This window comes from Saccopteryx leptura, chromosome 1, assembly GCF_036850995.1.
Source record: "Saccopteryx leptura isolate mSacLep1 chromosome 1, mSacLep1_pri_phased_curated, whole genome shotgun sequence".
Lineage (NCBI taxonomy): Eukaryota > Metazoa > Chordata > Mammalia > Chiroptera > Emballonuridae > Saccopteryx > Saccopteryx leptura.
The window spans coordinates 81,305,026-81,328,878 of NC_089503.1; the positions used below are offsets into that span (position 1 = coordinate 81,305,026).

At 38.3% G+C, this 23,853-nt stretch overlaps 2 protein-coding genes across 9 annotated transcripts in view; one reads left to right on the forward strand and one right to left on the reverse strand.

The window, feature by feature from the left end:
• The window catches only part of CEP57 (centrosomal protein 57), a 54,594-nt gene that overhangs the window by 25,843 nt on the left and 4,898 nt on the right, over positions 1-23,853 (forward strand). The window contains exons 5-12 of one of the 4 annotated variants that reach the window (XM_066371059.1): positions 3,409-3,525; positions 4,151-4,228; positions 7,879-7,986; positions 8,491-8,568; positions 11,597-11,835; positions 12,155-12,299; positions 13,967-14,055; positions 14,341-14,478. In XM_066371059.1, the coding sequence (XP_066227156.1) occupies positions 3,409-3,525; positions 4,151-4,228; positions 7,879-7,986; positions 8,491-8,568; positions 11,597-11,835; positions 12,155-12,299; positions 13,967-14,032 (831 nt within the window). In that variant the 3' untranslated portion in view covers positions 14,033-14,055; positions 14,341-14,478. Of the gene's footprint in view, positions 1-3,408; positions 3,526-4,150; positions 4,229-7,878; positions 7,987-8,490; positions 8,569-11,596; positions 11,836-12,154; positions 12,300-13,966; positions 14,056-14,340; positions 16,054-23,853 lie in introns of those variants that run through there. The other 3 variants (XM_066371039.1, XM_066371049.1, XM_066371068.1) reach the window with 3 other exon arrangements.
• The window catches only part of MTMR2 (myotubularin related protein 2), a 143,236-nt gene continuing 137,230 nt past the window's right edge, over positions 17,848-23,853 (reverse strand). For all 5 annotated transcript variants that reach the window (XM_066370992.1, XM_066371027.1, XM_066371001.1 and 2 more), the window contains 3 exons: positions 21,662-21,775; positions 19,785-19,961; positions 17,848-19,187 (listed from right to left, as the gene is read on the reverse strand). In XM_066370992.1, the coding sequence (XP_066227089.1) occupies positions 19,026-19,187; positions 19,785-19,961; positions 21,662-21,775 (453 nt within the window). In that variant the 3' untranslated portion in view covers positions 17,848-19,025. The remainder of the gene's footprint in view (positions 19,188-19,784; positions 19,962-21,661; positions 21,776-23,853) is intronic.

Here is a 23,853-nt window from a genome sequence, read left to right on the forward strand (position 1 = left end):
CATCTTTGCTCCAATGGAGCCTTGACTGTGGGAGGTGAAGAGAGAGACAGAGAGGAAGGAGCGGGGGGGGGGGGGGGGGGGGGGGGGGGGTGGAGAAGCAAATGGGCGCTTCTCCTATGTGCCCTGGCCGGGAATCGAACCCGGGTCCCCCGCACGCCAGGCCGACGCTCTACCGCTGAGCCAACCGGCCAGGGCCTTTTATTGTTCTTTTAATGTGCCATCACTTTGGTATTTATTCCTTCATTTTATCTCTTTATACACTATAGACTGTTTCAACTTCTTCTTAGTTGGCTGATGTCTTCAGAGTATCAGTCTGTCATTTATTGCATCTGCTGAATCTCACCTATGGCATTTATGGCATCTTTATTTTTTCTAGGGGAAGTGTGTGTGTGTGTTTAATTTTTTTCTTTTTAATGGTGAACTTACATTCTTCTGAGGTTACCTCCCCACTGCCTTTGGGAATTTCATATTTCTAAGTTGTGTTATAATCTTAGGAGGCAGTTGTAGATTTGCCTATGCTGAGAGTTGATGGTTTTCAGTGGTTCTGGTCCAGATTTATGTTACTTTGTTGCCTGAGATTTTACATCATGCAGATGGTACATTGCGTGAGCTTTTTTGTCATGTTCCTGGTATATTTAATAAGTCAAGGCTCCAGTATTGCCTCGTGATCATTTGCTTCCCTATATCTTCACTGTTTCTGAGTTCCTTTACCTATTTTTGCATCTGGAGATTTTTCTTTCATGCTTTCAAACCTAACTATGTAACAATGTATTATTGCTGTAGTTTGTCTAACACTTCTATTTGGTAGATTGGGTGGGGAAGGGGGTATTCAGTTAGTCTGCCACATGATTAGAAATGTAAAACATATACAGTAAGGAATTAATTCTTTTCATTGAAATATTCTAGTTCTGGCCCTGGCCAATGTCTTAGTGGATAGATCAGTGCCCTGGTGTGTGGACATCCCGGGTTCAATTCCCTGTCAGGGCACACAGGAGAAGCAATCACTGCTTCTGCCCCTTCACTCTCTTCCCCTCCCACAGCCAGTAGCTCGATTGGTTCAAGCGTGCCCCTAGGCACTGAGGATAGCTCAGTACTCAACCCTTGGCACCAGACCAGGTTGCCAGGTGGATAATCCTGGTTGGGGCGCATGCAGGAGTCTGCCTCTATCGATTTCCTTCCTCACCTGGAAAAGAAAAAGAAATATTCCAGTTCTCAAGTTAGAAAGCAGTTGTAAAACAACAGTAAGATGTCTTCACTATTACAGGCATACCTTTTTTATTTTTGCACTTTATTTTATTGTGTTTTACAAATTGAAGATAAGATCCTTCACCAGAAAAAAGATTACAATTTGCTGAAGGCTCAGATGATTGTTAGCATTTTTTAGCAAAAAAGTATTTTTTTATTAAGTACATGTTTTAGACATAATGCTATTGTACACTTAATAGACTGCAGTTTTGTATAAACATGATGTTTATGTGCACTGGTGAAACAAACAGTTCTGTCCTGGGATATTTGCTTTGTTGCTGAAGTAGGGAAGCAGCCCTGCAGTGTTGCCGAGGAATGCCTGTTAGACACAGTCACATACGTTATAACGACATTTAGGTCAACTACAGACTACGTATACGATGATAGCCCCATAAGATTACAATGGAGTTGAAAATTTTCTAGCACCTAGTGACGTAGTTGTTGTAACACCACAGTGCAACAGATTACTTGTGTGTGTGTGGTGATGCTGGTCTAAGCAAACTTACTATACTTCTGGTCATATAAAACTACAGCACATGCAACTATGAACAGTACATTATACTTGATAATAAACAACTGTGTTACTGGTTTGTGAAGTTACTGTACTATCCTTTTTATTTTAAATTGTAGTCTTTCTACTTATAAAACGCTGTGCTGTAAAACAAATGCTGCGTTATGTCAGCAGCACCCTCATACATCCACATTTACTGCTTCTCCTGATGGCATCTTTTTCTCTTGTGCTTGATTTACCCTTGTATTGTTTTGTACAGTAACATGCAGTATGGGTTTGTAACCTAAGAGCACTAGTCTATACAGTATAGTCTATACAGTATAGCGTAAGTCTGTGGTGGCCTATACTATGTAGGTTTGTGTAAGAACACTCTTTGATGTATGCACAATGACACAGTTGCCCAACATGATGCATTTCTAAGAATGTGTCACTGTTTTTAAGTGGTGCATGACTATTGGTAATAGATGACTTTGAGTTATAGCTCCATTTCATCAATAAATTTTAAATATTCTATTTAATAGGAATGGTTCCAATAAAATATGATTTTTTCCAATTTTTAACTTGATGTAGTCTCTTAAGGGCATTAAATTATCTACTGTGGTGGACAGAAGGAAATTAGTAATTCACGTAAATTCCTAAAAAATTATTGCTTTATATTATTTTGTCAATTCAAATTTATAATAATATATTACCTATTGCTGTAGACTTGAATGATAAGAAGGTACACTCTTTACAAATTCAAGTATATGATATTTTGGCTTTTTTTTTTTTTTTTGTATTTTTCTGAAGTGAGAAGCAGGGAGACAGAAAGACAGACTCCAGCATATACCCAATTGAGATCCACGCAGCATGACCACTAGGGGGCGTTGCTCGATTGCAACTGGAGCCATTTTAGCACCTGAGGTGGAGGCCATGGAGTTATTCTCAGGGTCTGGGCCAACTTTGCTCCAATGGAGCCTTGGCTGTGGGAGGGGAAGAGAGAGAGAGAGAGAGGGAAGAGAGGGGGGGAAGGGTAGAGAAATAAGTGGTCACCTGTTCTGTGTGCCCTGGCTGGGAATTGGACTCAGGACTTCAACACGTCAGCTGATGCTCTACCACTGAGCCAACCAGCCAGGGCAGCATATTTCCACTTCTTATCCTAGTTTGTTTAATAGTTCATGGTGTGATTGTCAGTCAGTTCTTAAACCTGATAGGTGGCAGTCTTTTAAAATAATCCTAAACCTGAAAAAAATTGATGTTTTACATAAAATTCAGAGGACATGTAAATAATAGATATCAAAGCCATAATTATTGCCTTAATAGATTAATTATTTAAGAGAACCAGATTAATTGAAAGTGTGTGTGTGTCTATATGTCTAGTAAATCCCTGCTATCTCAAAGCATAATGACAATCTCACTATAATTGTACCAGATGTTAAATATATAGTATAAAATGAGGATAGGAGTCCGCTGATATTAATTGATTTTCCTGTGGTTTTATCTTAATACTGCTTTTCTAGAATTCCTCTGCGGTATCAAAGTAGTTTTATGAAAGGCCAGAAAAAAATAGCATACAGGGTATACTAAGTTGTACTCAATGTTGTTTTTCAGGGTTTTTGTTTTGGTTTGTGTTGTGGTCAAATTACCATGTTGTATTTAATATTGTTTCCCAGGTTTCCCTAGAAAGAGAACGACAACATGATCAAACACATGTTCAAAGCCAGCTTGAAAAATTGGACCTTCTTGAGCAAGAGTATAACAAACTGACTGCAATGCAGGCCCTTGCAGAAGTCAGTGAATGCATTTTTCAATGTATAATAGTGATTCTTATGTAAATGGGGAAATTTTGTAGCATTGGATATTTATAGAAAAGTGATTTTATAACAACGAAATACTAATTTTTAAAAGGAAGAAATGTAATTTGGAAAGAATGTCCATATTTTAAAATCTTGATGTACATGAAGGGTATTTTTTGTTTTTTGGGCATTTTTAATATTTGAAGATTAAATATAATATATTTGAGTATTCCTAAGGCTTGTAATATCACTTGGTTTAAGTTGTCTATGACCTAATTTTAGTGCTAATTGGTTCTCTTGGGAAGTACTGAATAATGCTGCCACTGATGTTTTGGATTCAACTTCCATCTAACCTGAGTGCCTTCATACAGAGCTGTGTTCTTTGGCCCTGGATTTTACTCATAATTTTCTTGAACATCACAGCTACCTCCCAAATGACTGATAATGAATCACAAGGGAGTGTCATGGAAACTAGCAAATCCACAGGCATTACTAGAGTAAACTAACAAGAGTATAGTTACTATGCGAAAATTTTACACATACTCCTCTGTTGCTATATTAAAATTTTACAAATAGACAATAAGAGTTTTTCACTGTTACCACTTTGTTCTTTAAATAGAAAAAAATGCAGGAGTTGGAAGCAAAACTTCATGAAGAGGAACAGGAAAGAAAGCGTATGCAGGCTAAAGCGGCCGAGGTAAACTGAGATGGGAACAGTTAAGCTCCTCATATTTTTACTGTTTTTATATAAATAAATGATTAATTGTAGAGAAGCATCAACTCATAGTTGCAGCACTTTAATTGTTCATTGATTGCTTTCTCAAATGTGCCTTGACCCGGAGGGGGGGTGTCCAGCTGAACCAGTGACTCCTTGCTCAAGCCAGCAACCATGGAGTCATGTTTATGATCCATTGCTCAAGCTGGTAAGCCTTTGCTAAAGCTGGTGGCTTTGGGGTTTCAAAATTGGGTCCTTGCCTGACCAGGCGGTGGCGCAGTGGATAGAGTGTCGGGCTGGGATGTGGAGAACCCCAGGTTCAAGACCCCAAGATTGCCAGCTTGAGCGCGGGCTCATCTGGTTTGAGCAAGGCTCACCAGCATGAGCTCAAGGTCGCTGGCTCGAGCAAGGGGTCACTCGGTCTGCTGTAGCCTCCCCGTCAAGGCACATATGAGAAATCAATCAATGAACAACTAAGGAGCCGTAACGAAGAATTGATGTGTCTCATCTCTTTCCCTTCCTGTCTGTCCCTATCTGTCCCTCTCTCTGTCTCTGCCACAAAAAAAATAACAAAAATAACTGGGTCCTCAGCATCCCAGGCCGATGCTTTATCCACTGCGCCACTGCCTGGTCAGGCTCTATTAGAAGTATTGGAAAGCCATTGTTCAGTATCCTATTTATAGGTGCTTTATTTTTCATGATGACTCAAGACAGCAGTTGAGATAGTGGGCTGCCCCAATAGCTATTGACATGCAAATTTACAAAAGCTGCCATTTTCAGAAAATGAGTTTTGCGCACTAGTCTTGAATTTTTTTTTTAATTTTTTTTTTTAAAGATGTTTATTGTATTGATTTGGGTGGGGGGGGGGGGGAGAGACAGGAACATTGACCTGCTCCTGTATGTGCCCTGAACCAGGCAGGAATCGAACAGGCAACCTCTGCACTTTAGGACGAGGCTTCATCCAGCCAGGGCTGGTCTTGAATTTTATCCCATTTAATGGCCACTAGGTAGAACAGGTAAGTCAGTGTGAATTCACAAAAATATTGAGTTTATATACAACAACCAGAACTGCATTTTTAGAGGGAGTAACACTTCTGTACCCAATAAGTCTTACTTACAGGCTCAAAATAAAAGACTTAACGTTTATAACTGTTGACTCTCCCCTTATGAGCTTAGTTATTCAGATATCTCCCATGTATTTCCCTCCCTCATTCTAGACTCTTTTATAACATTTAAATGTCTTTTCTCATTATAATCTTAACATGAGAAACAGGTCCTGATCCAAAACAGTTGGGTTGGGAGTAGAGGCTTTGTAGTTGTGGCTGTGGCCAGGTGCCAGCACTACCCCGGGTCACTTCTGAGTCAGCTCTCAGACTGTCACCATTCTGTTCCTCTCATCTTTGTTGTCTGTCCCTTCCCATGCTTTCCAGAATTCACTGACTTCTATTCTTGAACCTGATATTTTCTCAAATATTTACCTTTTGATCGATTTGTCTATTTTTTCCCTTCAGTGTGCTTTCTGAGTTATATAGTCCTGTAGCTTTATTTTTGACTATCAACAAATATTGAAATTACTTGGGTTTCTCTGCCTATTCCACTTTAGGGTGGGCCACTTTACTGTGTCTACATTTCCTCACTTGTAACATGAACTTCTAGATTGTGCTTTATATACATTGTGGTGGTAAGTTCTGTTGTACATGAAATACAAAATTAAACAAGTTCATTATCTTATTATAAAAATTATTTTGTGATCGTTTTGCTTTTTTATTTAGCAGTCCAACATAGGGACCAAATCAGTGATTATTGATAATGTAGTGTCAGAAAAGGTTTTGAGTTCTGATAGTGAACACTATTGTAGTGGAACAACAATGGCAGTATGATAAGTGGTTCCAACTCTGGGTGACCCTAATTTGTAGCCTTAGGCAAGATATTTAACCATTCAGAGCTTGACTTTTACTATAGATAAATGGATCTTTGTTTTATATCTTAGTGTTAGATCAAAATAGAGAAAAATAATGATAGCACCTTTGAAACATTAAAACTCTGCCACACAAATATATGACATCTACTGGGAAGAACTCAAAAGCTGGAAGTTAAAATATTCCAAAAAAATTGTTCTTCTGTATACTGTTAAAACTCTTTGGCTTCTTAGGTCTTCCAGAATAGTAATTTCATGTTCACCGAATTATACTTACTCAGTTATTCTTTGTATAAAGCATTATTAGATGTGTGGGAATTTGATGCTCCTGAGAATCAAGAGCCTGTATTTCTTTGTCACTAAATAGATTCTTTTCCTAGAGAATTCAGCCATTGTGGAAGATATTCGTAGTGATCTCAGTATTCCTTTTAACTAAACCATATTGGTTCTTAATGTTCTAGCTCCATCTTAATTTTCTGGGGAACTTTAGAATACTTTTTAATACAAAATTTCCCCAACCTCGAAGGTTCAAAATCATGAGGTCTGGAGAGGAGCAATGTGACTTTCTCTCATAAACTTAACAATTTTGATATATAGGCAGGTTTGAAAACCACTAGACTAATAAACTTGTAAATGTGTATGTGTATATTAAATTTTTTATTTTTAAATAAAGTTGTGAGTTGGTTTAGGGAAAATAGCTGTTATTGTTTGAAATCCTTAGTAATTGCTTGTAGAATTTCAATCATATAAATAGGGGGGAAATTTTAATGTAGTTAGTTGTTAAGCTTCTAGAGAAAGCAGCTTGATGACATTTGCTGACAAACCTTCCCGTTTAGACATCAATTTCCAGTTTCATTTTCCTATATTGTAAGTCTATGAGTTTTTCAAAGAAGAAATGTATTTTGCTCTCAAGCTGCTGTTGTTTCTGGCACTGCTGTAAATTCTGTGTGCAGAAGGAAGAAAATACTGAGGCATTGGTTTGCAGTTAGATATAGTGAATTTAACTCATCAGCTATAATTTATGGAGCAACTATAAATAACGGAGTTAAGGCCCTGGCCGGTTGGCTCAGTGGTAGAGCATCGGCCTGGCATGCAGAAGTCCCGGGTTCGATTCCTGGCCAGGGCACACAGGAGAAGTGCCCATCTGCTTCTCCACCTCTCCCCCTCTCCTTCCTCTCTGTCTCTCTCTTCCCCTCCCGCAGCCAAGGCTCCATTGGAGCAAAGATGGCCCGGGCGCTGGGGATGGTTCCTTGGCCTCTGCCCCAGGCGCTAGAGTGGCTCTGGTCACAACAGAGCAACGCCCCGAGGGGCAGAGCATCGCCCCCTGGTGGGCAGAGCGTCGCCCCCTGGTGGGTGTGCCGGGTGGATCCTGGTCCGGCGCATGCAGGAGTCTGTCTGACTGTCTCTCCCGGTTTCCAGCTTCAGAAAAATACAAAAAAATAAATAAATAAAAATAATGGAGTTAACAGGTTCCAGGCTAAAGCAAGGACAAATTTAACACTGCATTTCAGGATAAATTGAGATGCTGGTTTTGATATAATATGTTTGACAAATGCTGACATATTGGTTCAAGACAGGGTTATATAGCTATGATGAATTTTTTTAGTTAGATACTCCTGTAAGTTTTTATAGGCTTTAATTTTACAAATTTCACATTTGTATAATAGCTTTTATTTCTACAGCACTAACTTTAGGCATTCATATTTTTTCCTAGTTGCAGACAGGTCTAGAAACAAATAGACTTATCTATGAAGATAAGGCAACTCTTTGTGTTCCCAGTGCAAGAAGAATTAAAAAAAAGAAATCAAAACCACCAGAGAAGGTAAGAAAACAACCAGTAAGCCAAAGAGCTGATTATTGTTGGGCATAATTTATGTGAAAACACTTGTAAACCACGTGATTCTAGAACCTTTGATGAGTAAATGAAATCTCTTTCATTCTATGGGGAAAATGGGGATAAGTAATACCTACTTCTAAATTTTTACCCTGATAGTGAGATAATGTATATGAAAGCATTTTAGAACTACAGAACACTGCATAAATATTAGTTGTTAATGTCCAGTATTGCATTAATTACCTTTTGCTCTTAAAATGTTTTAGACACACACACTCACACACCACTAGACTATCACTGCTGTTTTGTCAGGTACCATTTTTTCTTTCCTCGGCTAGGATGCATTTTGACAAGTATTAGGAGCTTAAGACCATAATGCCAGTATAGATGAGGCAAGTTAATAGCCTGGCAGGAAGCTCCATTTTCAGGTTAGTTGCGTATAGTTAGTTTTATTGTCATGTGAGTGAAATTGTCTTCTTTCTTTCCATTCAGAAAGGCTCTAGGAACTATTTTGCTGTACAGCCACATTATAGATTATGCTTGGGTGACATGCCATTTGTTGCTGGAAAGGTAAGTTGGTTGAACTCTAGATTTTAGATATTTGAATTAAATTCACCTCTTTGCCTACTGTATACCTATAAATGGTAGAAACATTTTCTGCTCTTTTGTCAGTGTGGATCACAGTGATGTGAGAGTGGATGGAGAAAGGTTTTATGGGATTGGAGGAGTAGGGGGACACTTGTAAGCAGATAAAGTATTTGCGAAGGGAAGTTACTAACCTGATTAGAGACCCCAGTTTGGAGAAGGGTCCAGGGAATAAGAAATAGTATGTTTGTAGCATTGAATTTTTAGCATCAACCCTGTTGATTTATATTTAGATATGGATATTAAAATAAATATCACATTATGTTTATCCTCAACCCCCCCCCCCCCCATGGAATCTTCAGTGAAAGTTTGGGAAATGAACTATTTCCTAGCTTTTCCACTTGCCCTTTGTGGATGTGTGAAACACAGTTAACTTGAAAAGAAAAAATATTGTTGTTGGCTCTGTGCTGCCCTCTCCCTGAGTCACTCTGTTGTTGCATTGCACATCCTCTTTGACCTGTGATTTCCCTTATATTTTACTCCTGTCAGGCTTCTTTCATTTGACCATAGAATCTCTGATTTAGGTTGGAAATCGAGGTTCTCAGAGATGACCAGCTGCATCAGAATCACTGAGTATGCATTTGAAAAAGCAGGTTACAGAGCCCAGCCACATTCCTACTAAATCAGAGTTTTTTAGGTGTGGGGTCTAGAAAGTATTTTTAACTCTTGCCTGGTCCCAGTCTAATGTGCAGTTTGATTCTTACACATGTCCTCGTCCAGTCTTTTAATACAGAAACCTGTATATTCTGTTTAAATTTATATGCTGATGAGACATCAGTGGTCCATGTGAATCCCTAGGAGTAGAAAAAGACCGGAATAGAATTTATACAGAGATAGATTTAACTGACTTAAGAACGTGCAGATAAAGCTATAGAAATATATGTGTTTACCTCTTTGCTAGTACACCCTTCTTGATTACTGTACATTTATATAGTGAATCTTAATTAACATAAGAGAAAGTGATTCCTCCTATTTTATTCTTTTTAAAAATTGTTTTAGCTTTTCTAGTTCCTTTGCTTCTCTATATGATTTTTAAAATAAACTTGCTCTATGGGGAAAAAAATCTTATTGGATTATGATTGAATTTGTATTACATCTATAGATCAATTTGGGAAGAATTGACATCCTTTTTGAGTCTTCCAGCCCATGAATACAGTATATCTCTCATTTATTTAGTTCTTTGATTTCTTTTATCAGGGTTTTATGGTTGTTGATATATTAGTTACATGTGTTTTATTAGACTTATACTCATTTTTCTTTTCTGAGTGATTGTAAATTGTAGTTTTCAGTCTCTGTATGATCACTGCTAGTATATTTGGTTTTTGTATGTTGGTCTCACATTCTCTTACTTTGCTGAATTCACTTATTAGTTGTAGGAATTATTTTTTGGATTACTTAAGATTTGCTATGTAGAGAATCATATCTATAAATAGGACAGTTTTCACTTTACCTTTTTAATTTGTATACCTTTTATTTCCTTTTCTTTCCTTACTGCACTGGCTAGGATTTCCAGTTACTATGTTGAGTAAGAGTGATAGAATGGACATTCTTGCATTTTTTCCTCATCTTAAGGGGAAGGCATTGTCTTTCACCACTGAGCATGATATTAGGTATAGGTTCTTGTCAGAGCACATTATCAACTTGAGGCAACTTCCCTGTTCCTACTTTACTGAGTGTTAATGCCCTGAATGGGTGTTTGATTTTTTTAAATGCTTTTCTTCATCAAAGGATATGATTATACAGTTTTTTATTTTTACCTATCGAGAGCTGGATTTCATTGATTGATTGTTGGATATTGAAGTAGCCTTGCACTCCCGGAATTAAGCCCACTTGGATGTGGTTCTTTGTATAAATTCAGTTGACTCCCTAACAATAGAAACTATGATAAAAAGAATATCTGTTTAGCTTAGCACAGTGGTTTCCAAATCTGGCTGATCAGAATCTACTTGGCAGGCTTAAAAATAAACATTTCCCACCCCTGACCCCACACTGATTGAGTTTGGGGTGCTGCCTAGGAATCCGTATTTTAAATAAGCTGTCTGGATGGTCCTTTTGGAGCCAAGGTAGCTCAGCCATTTGAGAGTTGAAATAGCATTTTAAGATTACTGTTTAGTGTTCAAAACATAAAAATGTTGAGGCTACTGGGTTTTTTCCTGTTGATTATGTGACAAACATGACTTTTGTGCTTTCTACTAGTCAAGGTTTGAGAAATGAATATAATAGCCATCTCTATCACCTAGAAGGACAAACATGATTTAATAGGTGAAATAGATGTGTAAACACAGTTAGAATATATTGTGATAAATACTGGGATAGAGATAAAGGCCATAAGTGAATCTGAGTGTAGACAAATTACCTGGAGGTTTTAAGGAAATCTTTAAAAATTATATATTTGAACTGGATTTTAAAGTATGGTATAAAAGTCATCACACAAAAGAAAATGCTATATGCCAATAAGTTTATTCACATAATGCAGAGAAATTAGGAGATGGGACCAGGATGCCAGGGAGCATAAATTGCAGCTCAGTTGATATAGGGCCTTATTTTCTATATTGAGGAGTTTGGAATAAAAAAGCTCAACATCAGAGGATTTCAAATAGAACAAAATGATCAGAATAGTGTTAGGATAACTGATAGCGCTATGGAGTTAGAGACTAAGGAGATCGGGAGCAGAGACTAGTTAGGGTGTTCTTCCTTTGGCTAATAGAGGGGGGTGTATAAACCAAGTGAATTGACAGTAGGGGGTAGCAAATAAAAGCTACATTGGAGATATTTAAAATTTTAAGCCCATAGGTGTTGCTAATTGATTTAACTAGAGTAGGAGACTTAATCATAGGCTAGACATAATCATAGGCTAGTATTTTGGTGGGGGAGGTCTTTTTACCCAGATTAGGGAGTGAAGAGAAAACAGACTTAAAGGATGTGGCTTTAAATTCTCTTCATTTTTCTTCAGTCCACCAGTCCCAGTCATGCTGTGGTGGCCAATGTTCAGCATGTCTTGCATCTAATGAAACAACACAGTAAAGTTTTGTGCAATGATCGAGTAGTCAACAGTGTTCCTTTGGTAAAGCAAGTACCTTCACGAAGTGGTAAAAGTAAGAAGTCAGTAAGGCCTCCCTCCTCTAGCAGCATTAATGAAGAGTTGTCCGAAGTCTTACAGACTTTACAAGATGAATTTGGGCAAATGAGCTTGTGAGTTTCCGTTTTTTTGTTTGTTTTCTTAAAATTACATTTAGTTGTAAAATCTCGTTTTAACTTTGACTTTATTAGTCCTATCTTTTGTTTGTTCAACAAATATTTGTTGAGCATAGTCCTTGCACCAACCACTGAGCAAATATGTAACAAATACAACTATTACAATCACTGATAATTTGGAAATTTATTTGTTGCAGTAGTTAAAAAATTGAGACATATTTTAATGCTCAGAGTGGTTCTGTGGTGAGTGAGATGTATGGACCTAACCATAGAAACATAGGACACTTAACCACGCCTAATTTTTGTCTTTATATAGCGATCACCAGCAGCTTGCAAAACTTATCCAAGAATCACCAACCGCTGAACTGAAAGACAATTTAGAGTGCGAACTAGAAGCATTAGTGGGAAGGATGGAGGCAAAAGCCAGTCAAATAACTAAAATTCGAAAGTATCAAGCCCAGGTAACTCAGGTTTGCTTCACTCGTTTCTAATGATTAAAAAAAAAAAAAAAGAACAAAAAACTCTGTCTTCAAATATATATATTAATTGATGGCATTGTAAGTGTGTGATAGATAGGGAGCCACAGAAAGTCTTTATTTAGATACTTGTTAATTCAATTTATTATTAAGAGTTGGTGTTAAGTGGGCCAGGAAAAAGGACGCTGTCTTGTAGTCTCTTAGAATAGATTTTATCATCTAAAATACATCTTTTAGCCTGACCAGGCGGTGGCACAGTGGATAGAGGGTCGGACTAGGACGCAGAGGACCCAGGTTTGAGACCCTGAGGTCGCAAGCCGGAGGCTCATCTGGCTCTGAGTGTGGGGTCGCTGGCTTGAGTGCGGGGTCGCTGGCTTGAGCAAGGGGTCACTTGCTCTGCTGTAGCCCCCCATCAATGCGCATATGGGAAAGCAATCAGTGAACAAGCAATCAACGAACAAGTAAGATGCCGCAACGAAGAATTGATGCTTCTCATCTCTCCTTGTCTGTCTGTCCCTATCTGTCCCTCTCACTCACTCTGTCTCTGTCAAAAAATAAATAAATAAAAATAACATCTTTCAAATACTGGATGTTCCCTATTCTGATATTAACATAAACTTAATTTCTGTGATGAATATAAATGTTTCTAAGTTATCCAAGTCTTTTTAAAAGCACATAGAAGTTCTCATTTCTAAAGGAACATCAGGTATAACTACAGTATGTTAAAAAAATTTAGATATATTTGGTACTAATTATATTAAACAACCATTTATTTGGTATCTACTAAGTACAGTGGGAAGTCACTGCAGGGTTTTCATCTGGAGAGAAACGGAATGATTCATGTATTTAAGAGATTATTGTGGCTCCTGGGAGGATGATGGGGATGGGACAGAAAGGCCAGGAGACCAGGAAGCCGTGTAAGCCCACCTCTATCAGTGACTGCAGGTGGGGAGTAGACAAGTCAAGGTGTGCTTTGGAAGTGGAAACATTGGGGCTACTTGCTGCTGGAATTGACGTGGAGCAAGAGGATGGTCAGTAAACGCTGACTGAAGCGGAGAAGGCTGAGAGCAGGACAGCTTGGCTGACATGTATTGGTTGGCTGCTGTGTAATAGGGACAGTGCAGAGTGCTTTGGATATGTCGTCTTATTTTTCATAGAAGGCTTGGGAAGTATATACATTATTTCATTTTATAGGTGAGAAAACTGGAGTTACTTAGGTAGACATATCCTAAGTGAAATTAAGTAACTTGTCCAAGGACATATTAAGCTTACTAGGATGCAAACTTGGGTCCTTTCAACTCCGAATCCTGAGATTTTAAGCACTTTTTCTAAAATTTGTTTTCAAAGAAAAATATTCCTGTAGGAGTGATGATTTGTTTCTTATGTATTACACTGACTATTCTAATGGAACACTGCCCTGCCAGCAGTAATTCATTTTCACCAGCAGCTAAAGTAAAAATAAAGCTCCCCTATTTAAAATTAAGTTATTCTAATAATAGTGAAATAGTAAAATTAAAATTCCTTTCATAGTACTGTTACCACTACATGTCTTCATCTGGAACATGCTGCTTTGCCTGCTCAGACTAGAGTGTCTTTTCTTCTCCATCTGCTGTCCTGACTTCCTGTTTCTCATTTTTTCCCTCCTCCATGAGCTCTTCCCCCGAGCACCTCACTTCTCACTCAGCCTGTTCCACACTTCGGCAACAACGCTGTCCTAACTTCTGAGACTGCACCACAGTTGGTTTGTTTACTTGTTTGTGTGTCACTGTATATTTTAAGCACTAAGTAATAAGTGACTAGTACAATAGATTTTTGAAGCCTTTTTAAAAGTAGACCCATTATAAACTACTCACAAAAATTAGGGGATATTTTATCACTTAATATTCATTTTTTGAAATGTCCTCTAATTTTTGTGAGCAGTATATATCAATTGCATTTCAATTGATATGAGAGTTTAATGGTGGTTTTCAGAAGAGAATGTTTTCATTAAATTCTCCTTTTTCCCTAACTTGGTTATTTGGTATAGCTGGATAAACAGAATACTGAGAAGCAGAAAAGGGGATTGAGGACCACTAAAAAGACTCTTGATGACGAGGGGAACAGCAGCAGCCGTTCTTCTGGGATCACAGGGACCACAAATAAGAAGGACTTTGCTAAACCCAGACCTGGAGAAAAAAGCAAGAAAAATCTTCAGTTATTGAAGGACATGCAAACCATACAGAGTTCATTACAAAGCAATAACTTGTGTTGGGATTACTGACTGGGACCAGGTTATAAATTTTATTCAGATAATCTGTACCTCATCCATCAAATACAATTTACTTTCCAGGTTTCATACTCTTATGCTGGAATTAGTAGGTGGTAAGGGGCCCAAGCTTAATTCATTACACAGGCTTCTTGTGTTAAGCTTCACCACTAAATGTAAACCAAATCAGGGCAGTTTTAAAGACTAAGAAGCCACAAATATTCTGTTCCTTTGAGATGAAGTTGCTGTTCTGAAATGTGCTTTGTAAACAGGTCACCAATTTTTTACTTGTGGGCGTGATTTTTTAAAAATAGGTCTTTGTATGTCTAAGTAAAATTAGGTTTAAATTATCAAACTTGAGGCTGTCCCATAGGCAGTGTTTGCTGGAAAAGTCTCACTTTTAATCTTCCCCTAGCATGACTTGCCCTTTTTTTACTACAACCATTAAATCTACTTTCTTTTGACTTTTGATGGCAGTTTTTTATATTTAAATATTTATACATATTTAAGATTGTTGTTTTGCTGTGATATTTCAAACATTAATCAATATTGAATATACCCATGTTGATTTTTAATCCACTGTAAAAGTTTTTTAAAAGACCCAAGCATTCATGTTAAGTCAGTTAAACTGTGAAGATTATAAAATAATTTTTAAAGTATAAACAAACCTAATGAAGTAAATTGAGTTTTAGACTGAAGAGAGAAGGGAAGGTGTGAAGTGTATACATGTGTTGTTTTTAAATAGTACGTGTTTGTAATCATGCTGTTTGGCTCAGAGCATTGTGGGCTTTAATCTTAATGAAGAACCACTTAGAGATTTACTTTTATTGGTGCAGTCTTAACTGTACATGTGCAATTGTCATTATGTTAATAATGTAAATCATAATTACATGTTAACTTTTTATAAATTTGCCACTTAAGTCAATAAAGCAGATTTTTTAAGGAAACACAAATTTTCCTTAACAGCCTGTTAATAGAGGCTTCAATGTAATCTTTCCAAACAATGCATTTCTAAGAACATGAGCATATTCTGAGAAATAATTTATGGTTTAGTACTTTGTCTTTGTCATGCTTACATGGAAACTAAGCCCAAGAAAATTAAATTTTCTCATGAGATATAAACTGTTAAAAGTACTAAGGAACACATTAACCCCTTATTAAAGAGGTTCATTTTTATGCCTCCCCTGGGACTGAAAGAGTCCTAGGAATTTATCTAGATAACCAGCATGAATTGTAGTGGCTGTCTGGTACTAAACTTACTGAATTATTTTTCTACAGAGTTCTTATTTTAGGGTCTTTAGATTTGAGGGTATTTGTGAATCTCCTGAAATTGTATGTAAACTTTTACATGCATGTACATTTTTCTGATGAGCATGTTTGTACCTTCATCAAATTCATAACGAGTCAAGTAGACCCAAGGAATCAACATCCCTGCCATGGAAAATATTTGTCTCAACCACCATTTCAGCTATTAAAACCTTTCTTACCTCTGTGTTTGAATGTCAGGTCATTAGATTGTGTAACCCTCACTTGTATTGTAGAGGCTCCAAGTCCTAATTAAAAGAGTGGTTTAATGTTAGTGAAACCCACCCTTCCCTCAGCTAGGAGTCAAATGGAAATCCACTCCAGCTTTTGATTCCCTTAGGTGAAAACTGAAAAGGAAATATTGCTTCAGCTTGTCTGAGAGCCAACAGCAGAGGATTATGGTGTCATTCATCCAGTTATTTTGTATGAGAGCTTTATTGCGGTACCTTTCAAATACAAGAATCATCTGTGTAAAATGCCAACGTGGATGCCAACCTGAATAAGGTGTGTTTACAGGTAGCTGAGGACATCCGAAGACTCATTTCAGTGGCTACTACGGTGGTGAAGGCATGGGCACTGTTCCAGGAGCAGAGGGAGATGGGGCATGGCTGAATGCTTGACCAGTGTAGTGCAATATTGTGTCTCTGGGTTTGCTGCGATTTTTATTGTGTGCTATGATCGTATTGTGATTTTTTCATAAGTGTTTGACAGTGCACCTCTGTTGCACATCTGGGTCGTGAACACCTTATTTAGGTAAGGCTTTGTTTGTTTACTTTGATTCTAACAGTTCAACAGATTAGCAATTTGAGGTTCATATTCCAGAAGGTGGTGCTATAGCATAACATTTTGTTTCTTATGCTGGAGCTGATTTGCTGCTGAAGTTGAAAAAGTGTGCATAACAATGGCTTTAACAAGAAAGACTGATGGCAGGTGGTGGAGGTGGTATGGGCTTAGCACCTGAGGCTCTGGGTGTGCCACAGCCCAGTCAGGGTGCCTCTAGGGAGGGAGCCCTGGAAGTCCAAGAGCAGAAGGCGGGAATGTTCCCTTGGCTCTCTGTCCTCCCTTCAGAAATCCGGTGTTGCTGAAGAGCAGTGGGACCCTCAGCAGCAGTCCACGCAGCTGGGCAGACTGTCTCCTCCCTTTCACTTCTAGGGAGCCGGCCACCATCAGCACCAGTGCAGCTCCCTTGGCTCTGCAGTCTCCTGCTAGGTCCAGTTCTGCCACTTTGGAATGCACTGATGGATGGTTCTCTTCAGTGTCCTGGTGTGCAGTGTAAGTCAGCTACTTATACAATATTTGGAATAGAAAACTTGAATACTGAGGGACTGGCCATTAAACACTATGATACATTTTCTTAAGAAATTTCACGTAATGATGAAATCACTTTGGTACCAATTTTGCATAGACCAAGAAGAGCCGGACTAAGGTTCAGACCATAATGAATTAACAAGTGAAAAAATACTGTATTTTTTTTTAGTATTGTTTGATTTGTGTATTAGAGGAAAAACAGGTTCAAATACAACATTTTTTTTTTTTTTGTATTTTTCTGAAGCTGGAGATGGGGAGAGACAGTCAGACAGACTCCCGCATGCGCCTGACCCGGCACGCCCACCAGGGGCGATGCTCTGCCCCTCCGGGGTGTCGTTCTGCCAGGACCAGAGCCACTCTAGCGCCTGGGGCAGAGGCCAAGGAGCCATCCCCAGCACCCGGGCCATCTTTGCTCCAATGGAGCCTTGGCTGCGGGAGGGGAAGAGAGAGACAGAGAGGAAGGGGGGGGGGAGGTGGAGAAGCAAATGGGTGCTTCTCCTATGTGCCCTGGCCGGGAATCGAACCCGGGTCCCCCGCATGCCAGGCCGACGCTCTACCGCTGAGCCAACCGGCCAGGGCCACAACATTTTTTTTGAAGCAGATAATGGACAGCCCTTTCCTCAAAAAAGGTTTCCAAATAACATTTCTGCAAAAGAAACTTGGACAAGGACAAAGTTTAAAAGTCAGTTGAAATTTTCTTTTAATTTATTAAAAGACACAAGGGACAGGACGCTCCTTTGTTACAGTACATACATATGGCTCTCGGAGGGAGGAAAGCAGGTGTCATGGACCAGTGTTTACAGCAGCCCTGACCTCGCCCTGCAGCAGGCGCAGTGAGGCCGGGCCCCTTCGCCAACATTAGGATGGTAATACATTTTTACTGCAGTCAGTTCTTTGGTAGACTTCATCTTAAATTCGATGGAATTACAGAATTTTCAAAGGAGAGTAAGTAGCAGTAAAAGGTTTCATGTAAAATTTGAGCATAGTGCTTCTCGCCATAAATAATTTACAGACCAGAAAAAGAGTCAATCCTAGTAAACTTTAAAATATTGCCTCAAAACTTACCAATTTTCTGTGTTCAGCCATACCAAAAGAAATCCAAAGTAGGGTAGATAATGATTTTTTTTAATGTTTCATGTTCATGTTTCTAGTAATTGGTTAAACGGAAACTAATCTGAAGGATGTGGAATTCTTTGAAATCCTAGAGAGCTACTCAGTACTTGCTCCTCTCCGTCCTCCCCCCACGCCCACCTATGAGGCATCACTTTAGACAGCTAAGACATCTTAAGCATAAATAATGACAACAATTTTCAACTATGAGACTGCCTTATATATGATGAAGGTGGGTGCTGGAAGGTGATGGAAGTAGATCACTTTCCACAAAAAAAAAACAAAACGCACAATGGAGAAAGCAGAATCAAGTTTGATCTGTCATGAGACTGAAGTTTGTACATCTGCCATGGAGTTTCAGTGTTGGTTTGAAAATTGATGCCCCTCTGCCTCTGTGCAGTGAGCTTTCTTCTGCCAGGAGGTATATTTTTGAAATGGTATTTTGATTTTACCAAAATATCTAAGCATTTTCCTTTTAAAATTAGAAACTTATTCCCACTGTGGCTCCAGGATGGAAGCATTTTAATATTTCTCGAGTGACTTACAAAATGAGTGTTATAATAGCATGTGTTACATATGGGGTTATTTCACTTAAGCCACCTGCACTGCTACAGTTCTAAATTCTGATTTAAAATAAATTAAGCAACTGAATTTCTCTCATAGATGGGTTCTAAATTCAGAAGACTTTCTACCAAAAGCTGCCATTGTAATCACGAGTCCGTGGTGATGAGGGCCCAGCCATTTCATACGACAGTCTGGACAGGAGTGACACACTGTGCAGGGGAGCTGGCTCTCTCTGAGGATGAGGTGGAGCGGTTAGAAATCTCTCTCTGTAGTTCCTCTACTTTTTTCTGAAGCTCTGCCCGTTTAGCAAGAAGTTCTTTGTATCTGTTGTGAATGGGCTCCTACAAGAGCAAAACACCACAAATTATTTCTAGCAGGCACCCCTAAACAAACCCGAAGTCAATTCTTTCCCTAAACATGGCAGACGTTTCAGCTGTGGAGTCCAAGCCCACCTTCCCAGCACTGCTGCCCCCAGCATCTCCACAGAACATCCTGAGCCTGGCATTCTTCCAGATACAAATAACTGACACTACAGTCCAAAAGACAATGATCAAAGATTTATTATTATTTAGTTTACTGTTTTTACACTAATAAGTATTCCATATTTCAAGTGGGCTGGAATTTTGTTAAGTTCTTAACTTTCCTAAAGCTACTTCTCACAGTAAAGCAAGACCTCCAGAAGGTAGCCAGTCTGACACGTGCATTTTACTGAGGAGGACAGAAAAGACAAGTGATGTGTCCAAAGCCATCCAAGTCAAGTCAGGAAGGATAAGAACCAAGTATACAGATTACCCCCAACTAGTGTGTTTTCTACTATACAACTGTAACTATTAACAAGGAAAATGAAAAGTTTTAAATATGCACAGATAATTTAGTTGCTTTAAGGGGACAAACGTAACTGCACGGATGAGTACTCCACTGTGTGCAGTACAACTTACCTGTGGTTTCATCCGTGGGTTCCACCTTACATAATATCCCACCCAGAGCTCTAGATGGCGCATGCTGGCTACTGGATAAAGGACATGATTGGAGTAGCTCCCATAGAGAGGATTGGTGAAGTCTTCCAGCTGGCTATTTATGTAAGACCACAGTGACACAGTCCTTTTAGGAAGATTCTGTACAAAGGAAAATAAAGATTCTCCATCATGTAAGCTATTTATACTTTAAATATTTATACTTTAAAGTTGTAAAGAGGTTTACTATGATAATTAAAATCTCTTTAGAGGGAGATAACTTGGACACTTAAGCGGTAGCTCCCCACTTACACTAAAGTCAGAGAATACTGGGAAACTGCAACTCCTCAAAGAGCTGAACATGGAGTTACCACTGCCAGCAATTCCACTCTTAGCTTTATGCCCAAGAGAATTGAAAACATACACATAAAATCTTGTGCACAGATGTTCAAAGTAGCATTGCTTACAATAGCCAAAAAGTAGAAATCCCAAAGTCTATCAACTGATAAATAGATAAAATAGTTTATAATGGAATATTCAGCCATAAAAAGGAATGAAGTATTGATACATGTTATAAATTGAGCCTTATGCTAAGTGAAAGGAGCCAGTCACTCCAGCTGTATCTTGAATGCCTCCATTTCTTTGAAATGTCCAGAAGAGGCAAGTCCATAGACACAGATCAGTGTTTGCCAGGGGCTGGGATGACAAGGGAAGGGAGAGTAACTACTAACAGGTACATAGTTTCTTTTTAATGTTCTGAACATAGTGGTGATGGTTGTAAAACACTAGATATATTAAAAACCAGTAAATTATACACTTAGTAGAGTGAATTATGTGGATTGCAACTTATACCTCAGTAAAAATGTTTCTCTTTTTTAAAGTCAAGATATAGTAAGTCCTAGTCAAGGCTCAAAAAATGAAGATATCTTTGGAACCTAGCTATTCTTAATTATCTAGTATTAAATTCTTGAGTGCCTACTATTCATGAAAATATTTACTGTGTGCTAGCAGACACTGAAGATATAATGGTAAGTTAAAAATTTAAGAAGCACTTACTACATGGTAGTTACTGTAGTGTTTTGTATGGTATATTTTATTTGATCCTCACAACAGTGAGTACTATCCTTCCCATTTAACAGCAGAAATTAACAGTAAGTGACAAATCCAAGGTTTAAACCCATGCGACCACTTTTTGCCACTGTGCTTTATAGGAAAGCATGGGGAAATACTTCATAAACACTTTTTTTTTTTAATAAAAATTGATGCAGAGGGATACACCAATCAATGATTCAGAATTCCATGCACAGGATGAGTGCATTTTGAGGAAAACAGAAGTAATCCTTATTGGTTTGTCCTAAATAAGAGCAACCACCAGCACTACCTCTGGGGAACTGGGGTAACAAACTAACTTTATACACAGTGTGTTTGAATGTTTAACATTATTCTTTTACAATATAAAACTACAATGTCTTATTAACAATATATTTTTGGATTTGATCTCTCCATTCATTCAAAGGCATATATTTTACCAATTACATTTTTCTGCACCTGCTCTGAAGGATTTCCATCCTGCAAGGTGTAACAGGTGCACTGGTGCTCCTTAGACACACACACTTCAGTTCTCTTTAGCACATCAACTTACCTGACAGCTAGCTGGCATCGTCATCTAACCTTGCAGCAGAGGTACTTTAAAATAGATCAGGTTCAGATATATGCAAAGAAGTAATCATATTAAAGCATATAAGATCAAGTATGGTCAAAGAAATCATTCAAAAGAACAACTGTTCATGTAACCCATCACAAAACGCACTCGAGTAGGGAAAGCGCACTGGGGCTAGACCAAGACAGGGCTTCTGTCTTACCTCTTTTCCTCTCTGCTGTTCACTATTACAAAGGAATGTTCCGAATAAACAGCTATATAGATGGTCCAAAATGGTAATGAGAAAATATTCATTGAATTCGAATGCTGTTGGAAACTGCAAATCAAACACCACGAACAAATCTATTAAGACATTTTCAAACATATTCATCCCTGTATGTGGGTAGATCTTTTGTAATACTTCTTAAAATTAGGCTAAACAACATTTAAAACTATACTTGTAAGCCACTGTGACATTATCTGCTAGGTTTTCTGTTCAAAGGTCACTTTACCACTTTTCTAAAATTTCTCCCAAAAATCTCCTCACGCAGCAAGAATTTGAATGGTCTGCCCTTGATGTTTCTGTATCCCCCTTATCTGCTAACCCTAAACTTTCAGGCTGGTGAATTTTGACCTGGGCAATTCTGATAACTCTACTCTTTCTCTGCCAAAAATGACCATAAACAACATAGTAAGAGTTTTCTTTAAATTTCAAAAACATTGTTTTATGTTTAGGAATTTCTCACACACACACACACACACACACACACACACACACACACACAGCATCAAGGTCTCCAGAAAATGTCAGCAATGTACAAAAATAAGTACCCAAGGCAGAGGTGCAGCTTATGTAAAAGCCAACCTGCTTGTCTTTTCAAGGAACATCCAGACAAACATTATCTGTAACCCACTGGATGCCTTACTTAGTATTACACAACACAACTTGTGGGGACTTAATCAAGAAAGAATTACAGATCACAACAGGAAGGTAATCCATCCTGTCGGTGTAATAATTCAAGATTATTCCGAAGTTTCTATGTAAGATTGTACCAATTATATGATTGTGAAAAGGGATTCCATCAGTATTTGGATTGCAGATTTGGGAAATAAAATTTTGTTGCAAGTTTTTCTTAGGATGATCTCTACCCAATAGTTAAGGAAAATAGTATTAACTGTAAGCAAAGTGGATGGGGGTAAAAAGACCTTAAAGTTTTCTAAATTTCAGGAAGCCATAGCAGGGTAATGTGGCAAATTACTCAGACAATGAAGGGTACCTAGCATGCTGTGGCCATGAAGCTGAAGGAAGCAAGTGGTCAAGTACCTATCAACAAAAAGCCAATTATCTGTCAAGAAACTTTGTCAAATCCCATTTATTTACAAACTAAATCCGCTTTCCTATATTGTTACATACTCTTAACAAATTTATTAGCCAACTGTGAATGCACTCTGACTCATTAAACAGTAGTCTAAAAGAACTGAGCTTGTGATTATTTTCATTATCTTGGCAAGACTATTAGCTCAGTTATGAGAAGACAGTTTAATCAGTGAGTAGTTCCTCCAACAAAACTAAAATAGAGCATTAACTGCTGGAATTGCTATAAAACCTTCAGCAAAGGAGGGCTATTTTGTTCTTACATGTTTTAAAATCTAAAGGGCCCTTCATCCACTGCTTCCTGATCCCAGCAGTGAAGGGAGAGGATAAGGGGAGGAACAGCGGTGGAGTCCGGAACATCGCAACATAATTCCCATTCTCACAAATGTGCTATTTAAGTATCTGCACAAACATTTAATTATTTGTAAAACTGAAGACTGCCAATAAACATTGAAACATATTTTATGGTCAGGAAGAAAATACAAGTTCTATCTAAGAAACAAGATGAAGCTGATTTTTCAGTAACTTAAGCTCAGAACTAAAGTGAAACTGCTTTTAGATAGATAGCATATAGAAAGTGAACACAACAACTAAGGAAGAAACGTACTTGTCATATACTCTGCTATGCAAACAACTGGTAACTGATTCTTCTCTTAAACATACCAGAACTAATCCATTCACAGATGTTGTCCCTTTGAGGTAGGTCTCTGGGAAAGCAGCCACACAACCATCAGTTGATGCCATGGATCCAAACAACTTTCCTAGTCCTTTGATAATAGCATATTTGATTTTTGCCAATAGTCAATGTTATTTAAAAATGGAAAACGGTAACAGTAAAAAGTGGGTCTACTATTTTTAGTCATATATTCAAAAAAAGAATTGGTATAAGGCAGGGGTCCCCAAACTATGGCCCGCAGGCCGCATGTGGCCCCCTGAGGCCATTTATCTGGCCCCCACAGCACTTCCGGAAGGGGCACCTCTTTCATTGGTGGTCAGTGAGAGCGACACAAAGCCCAGTGTCGCTCACGTACAGTACTACT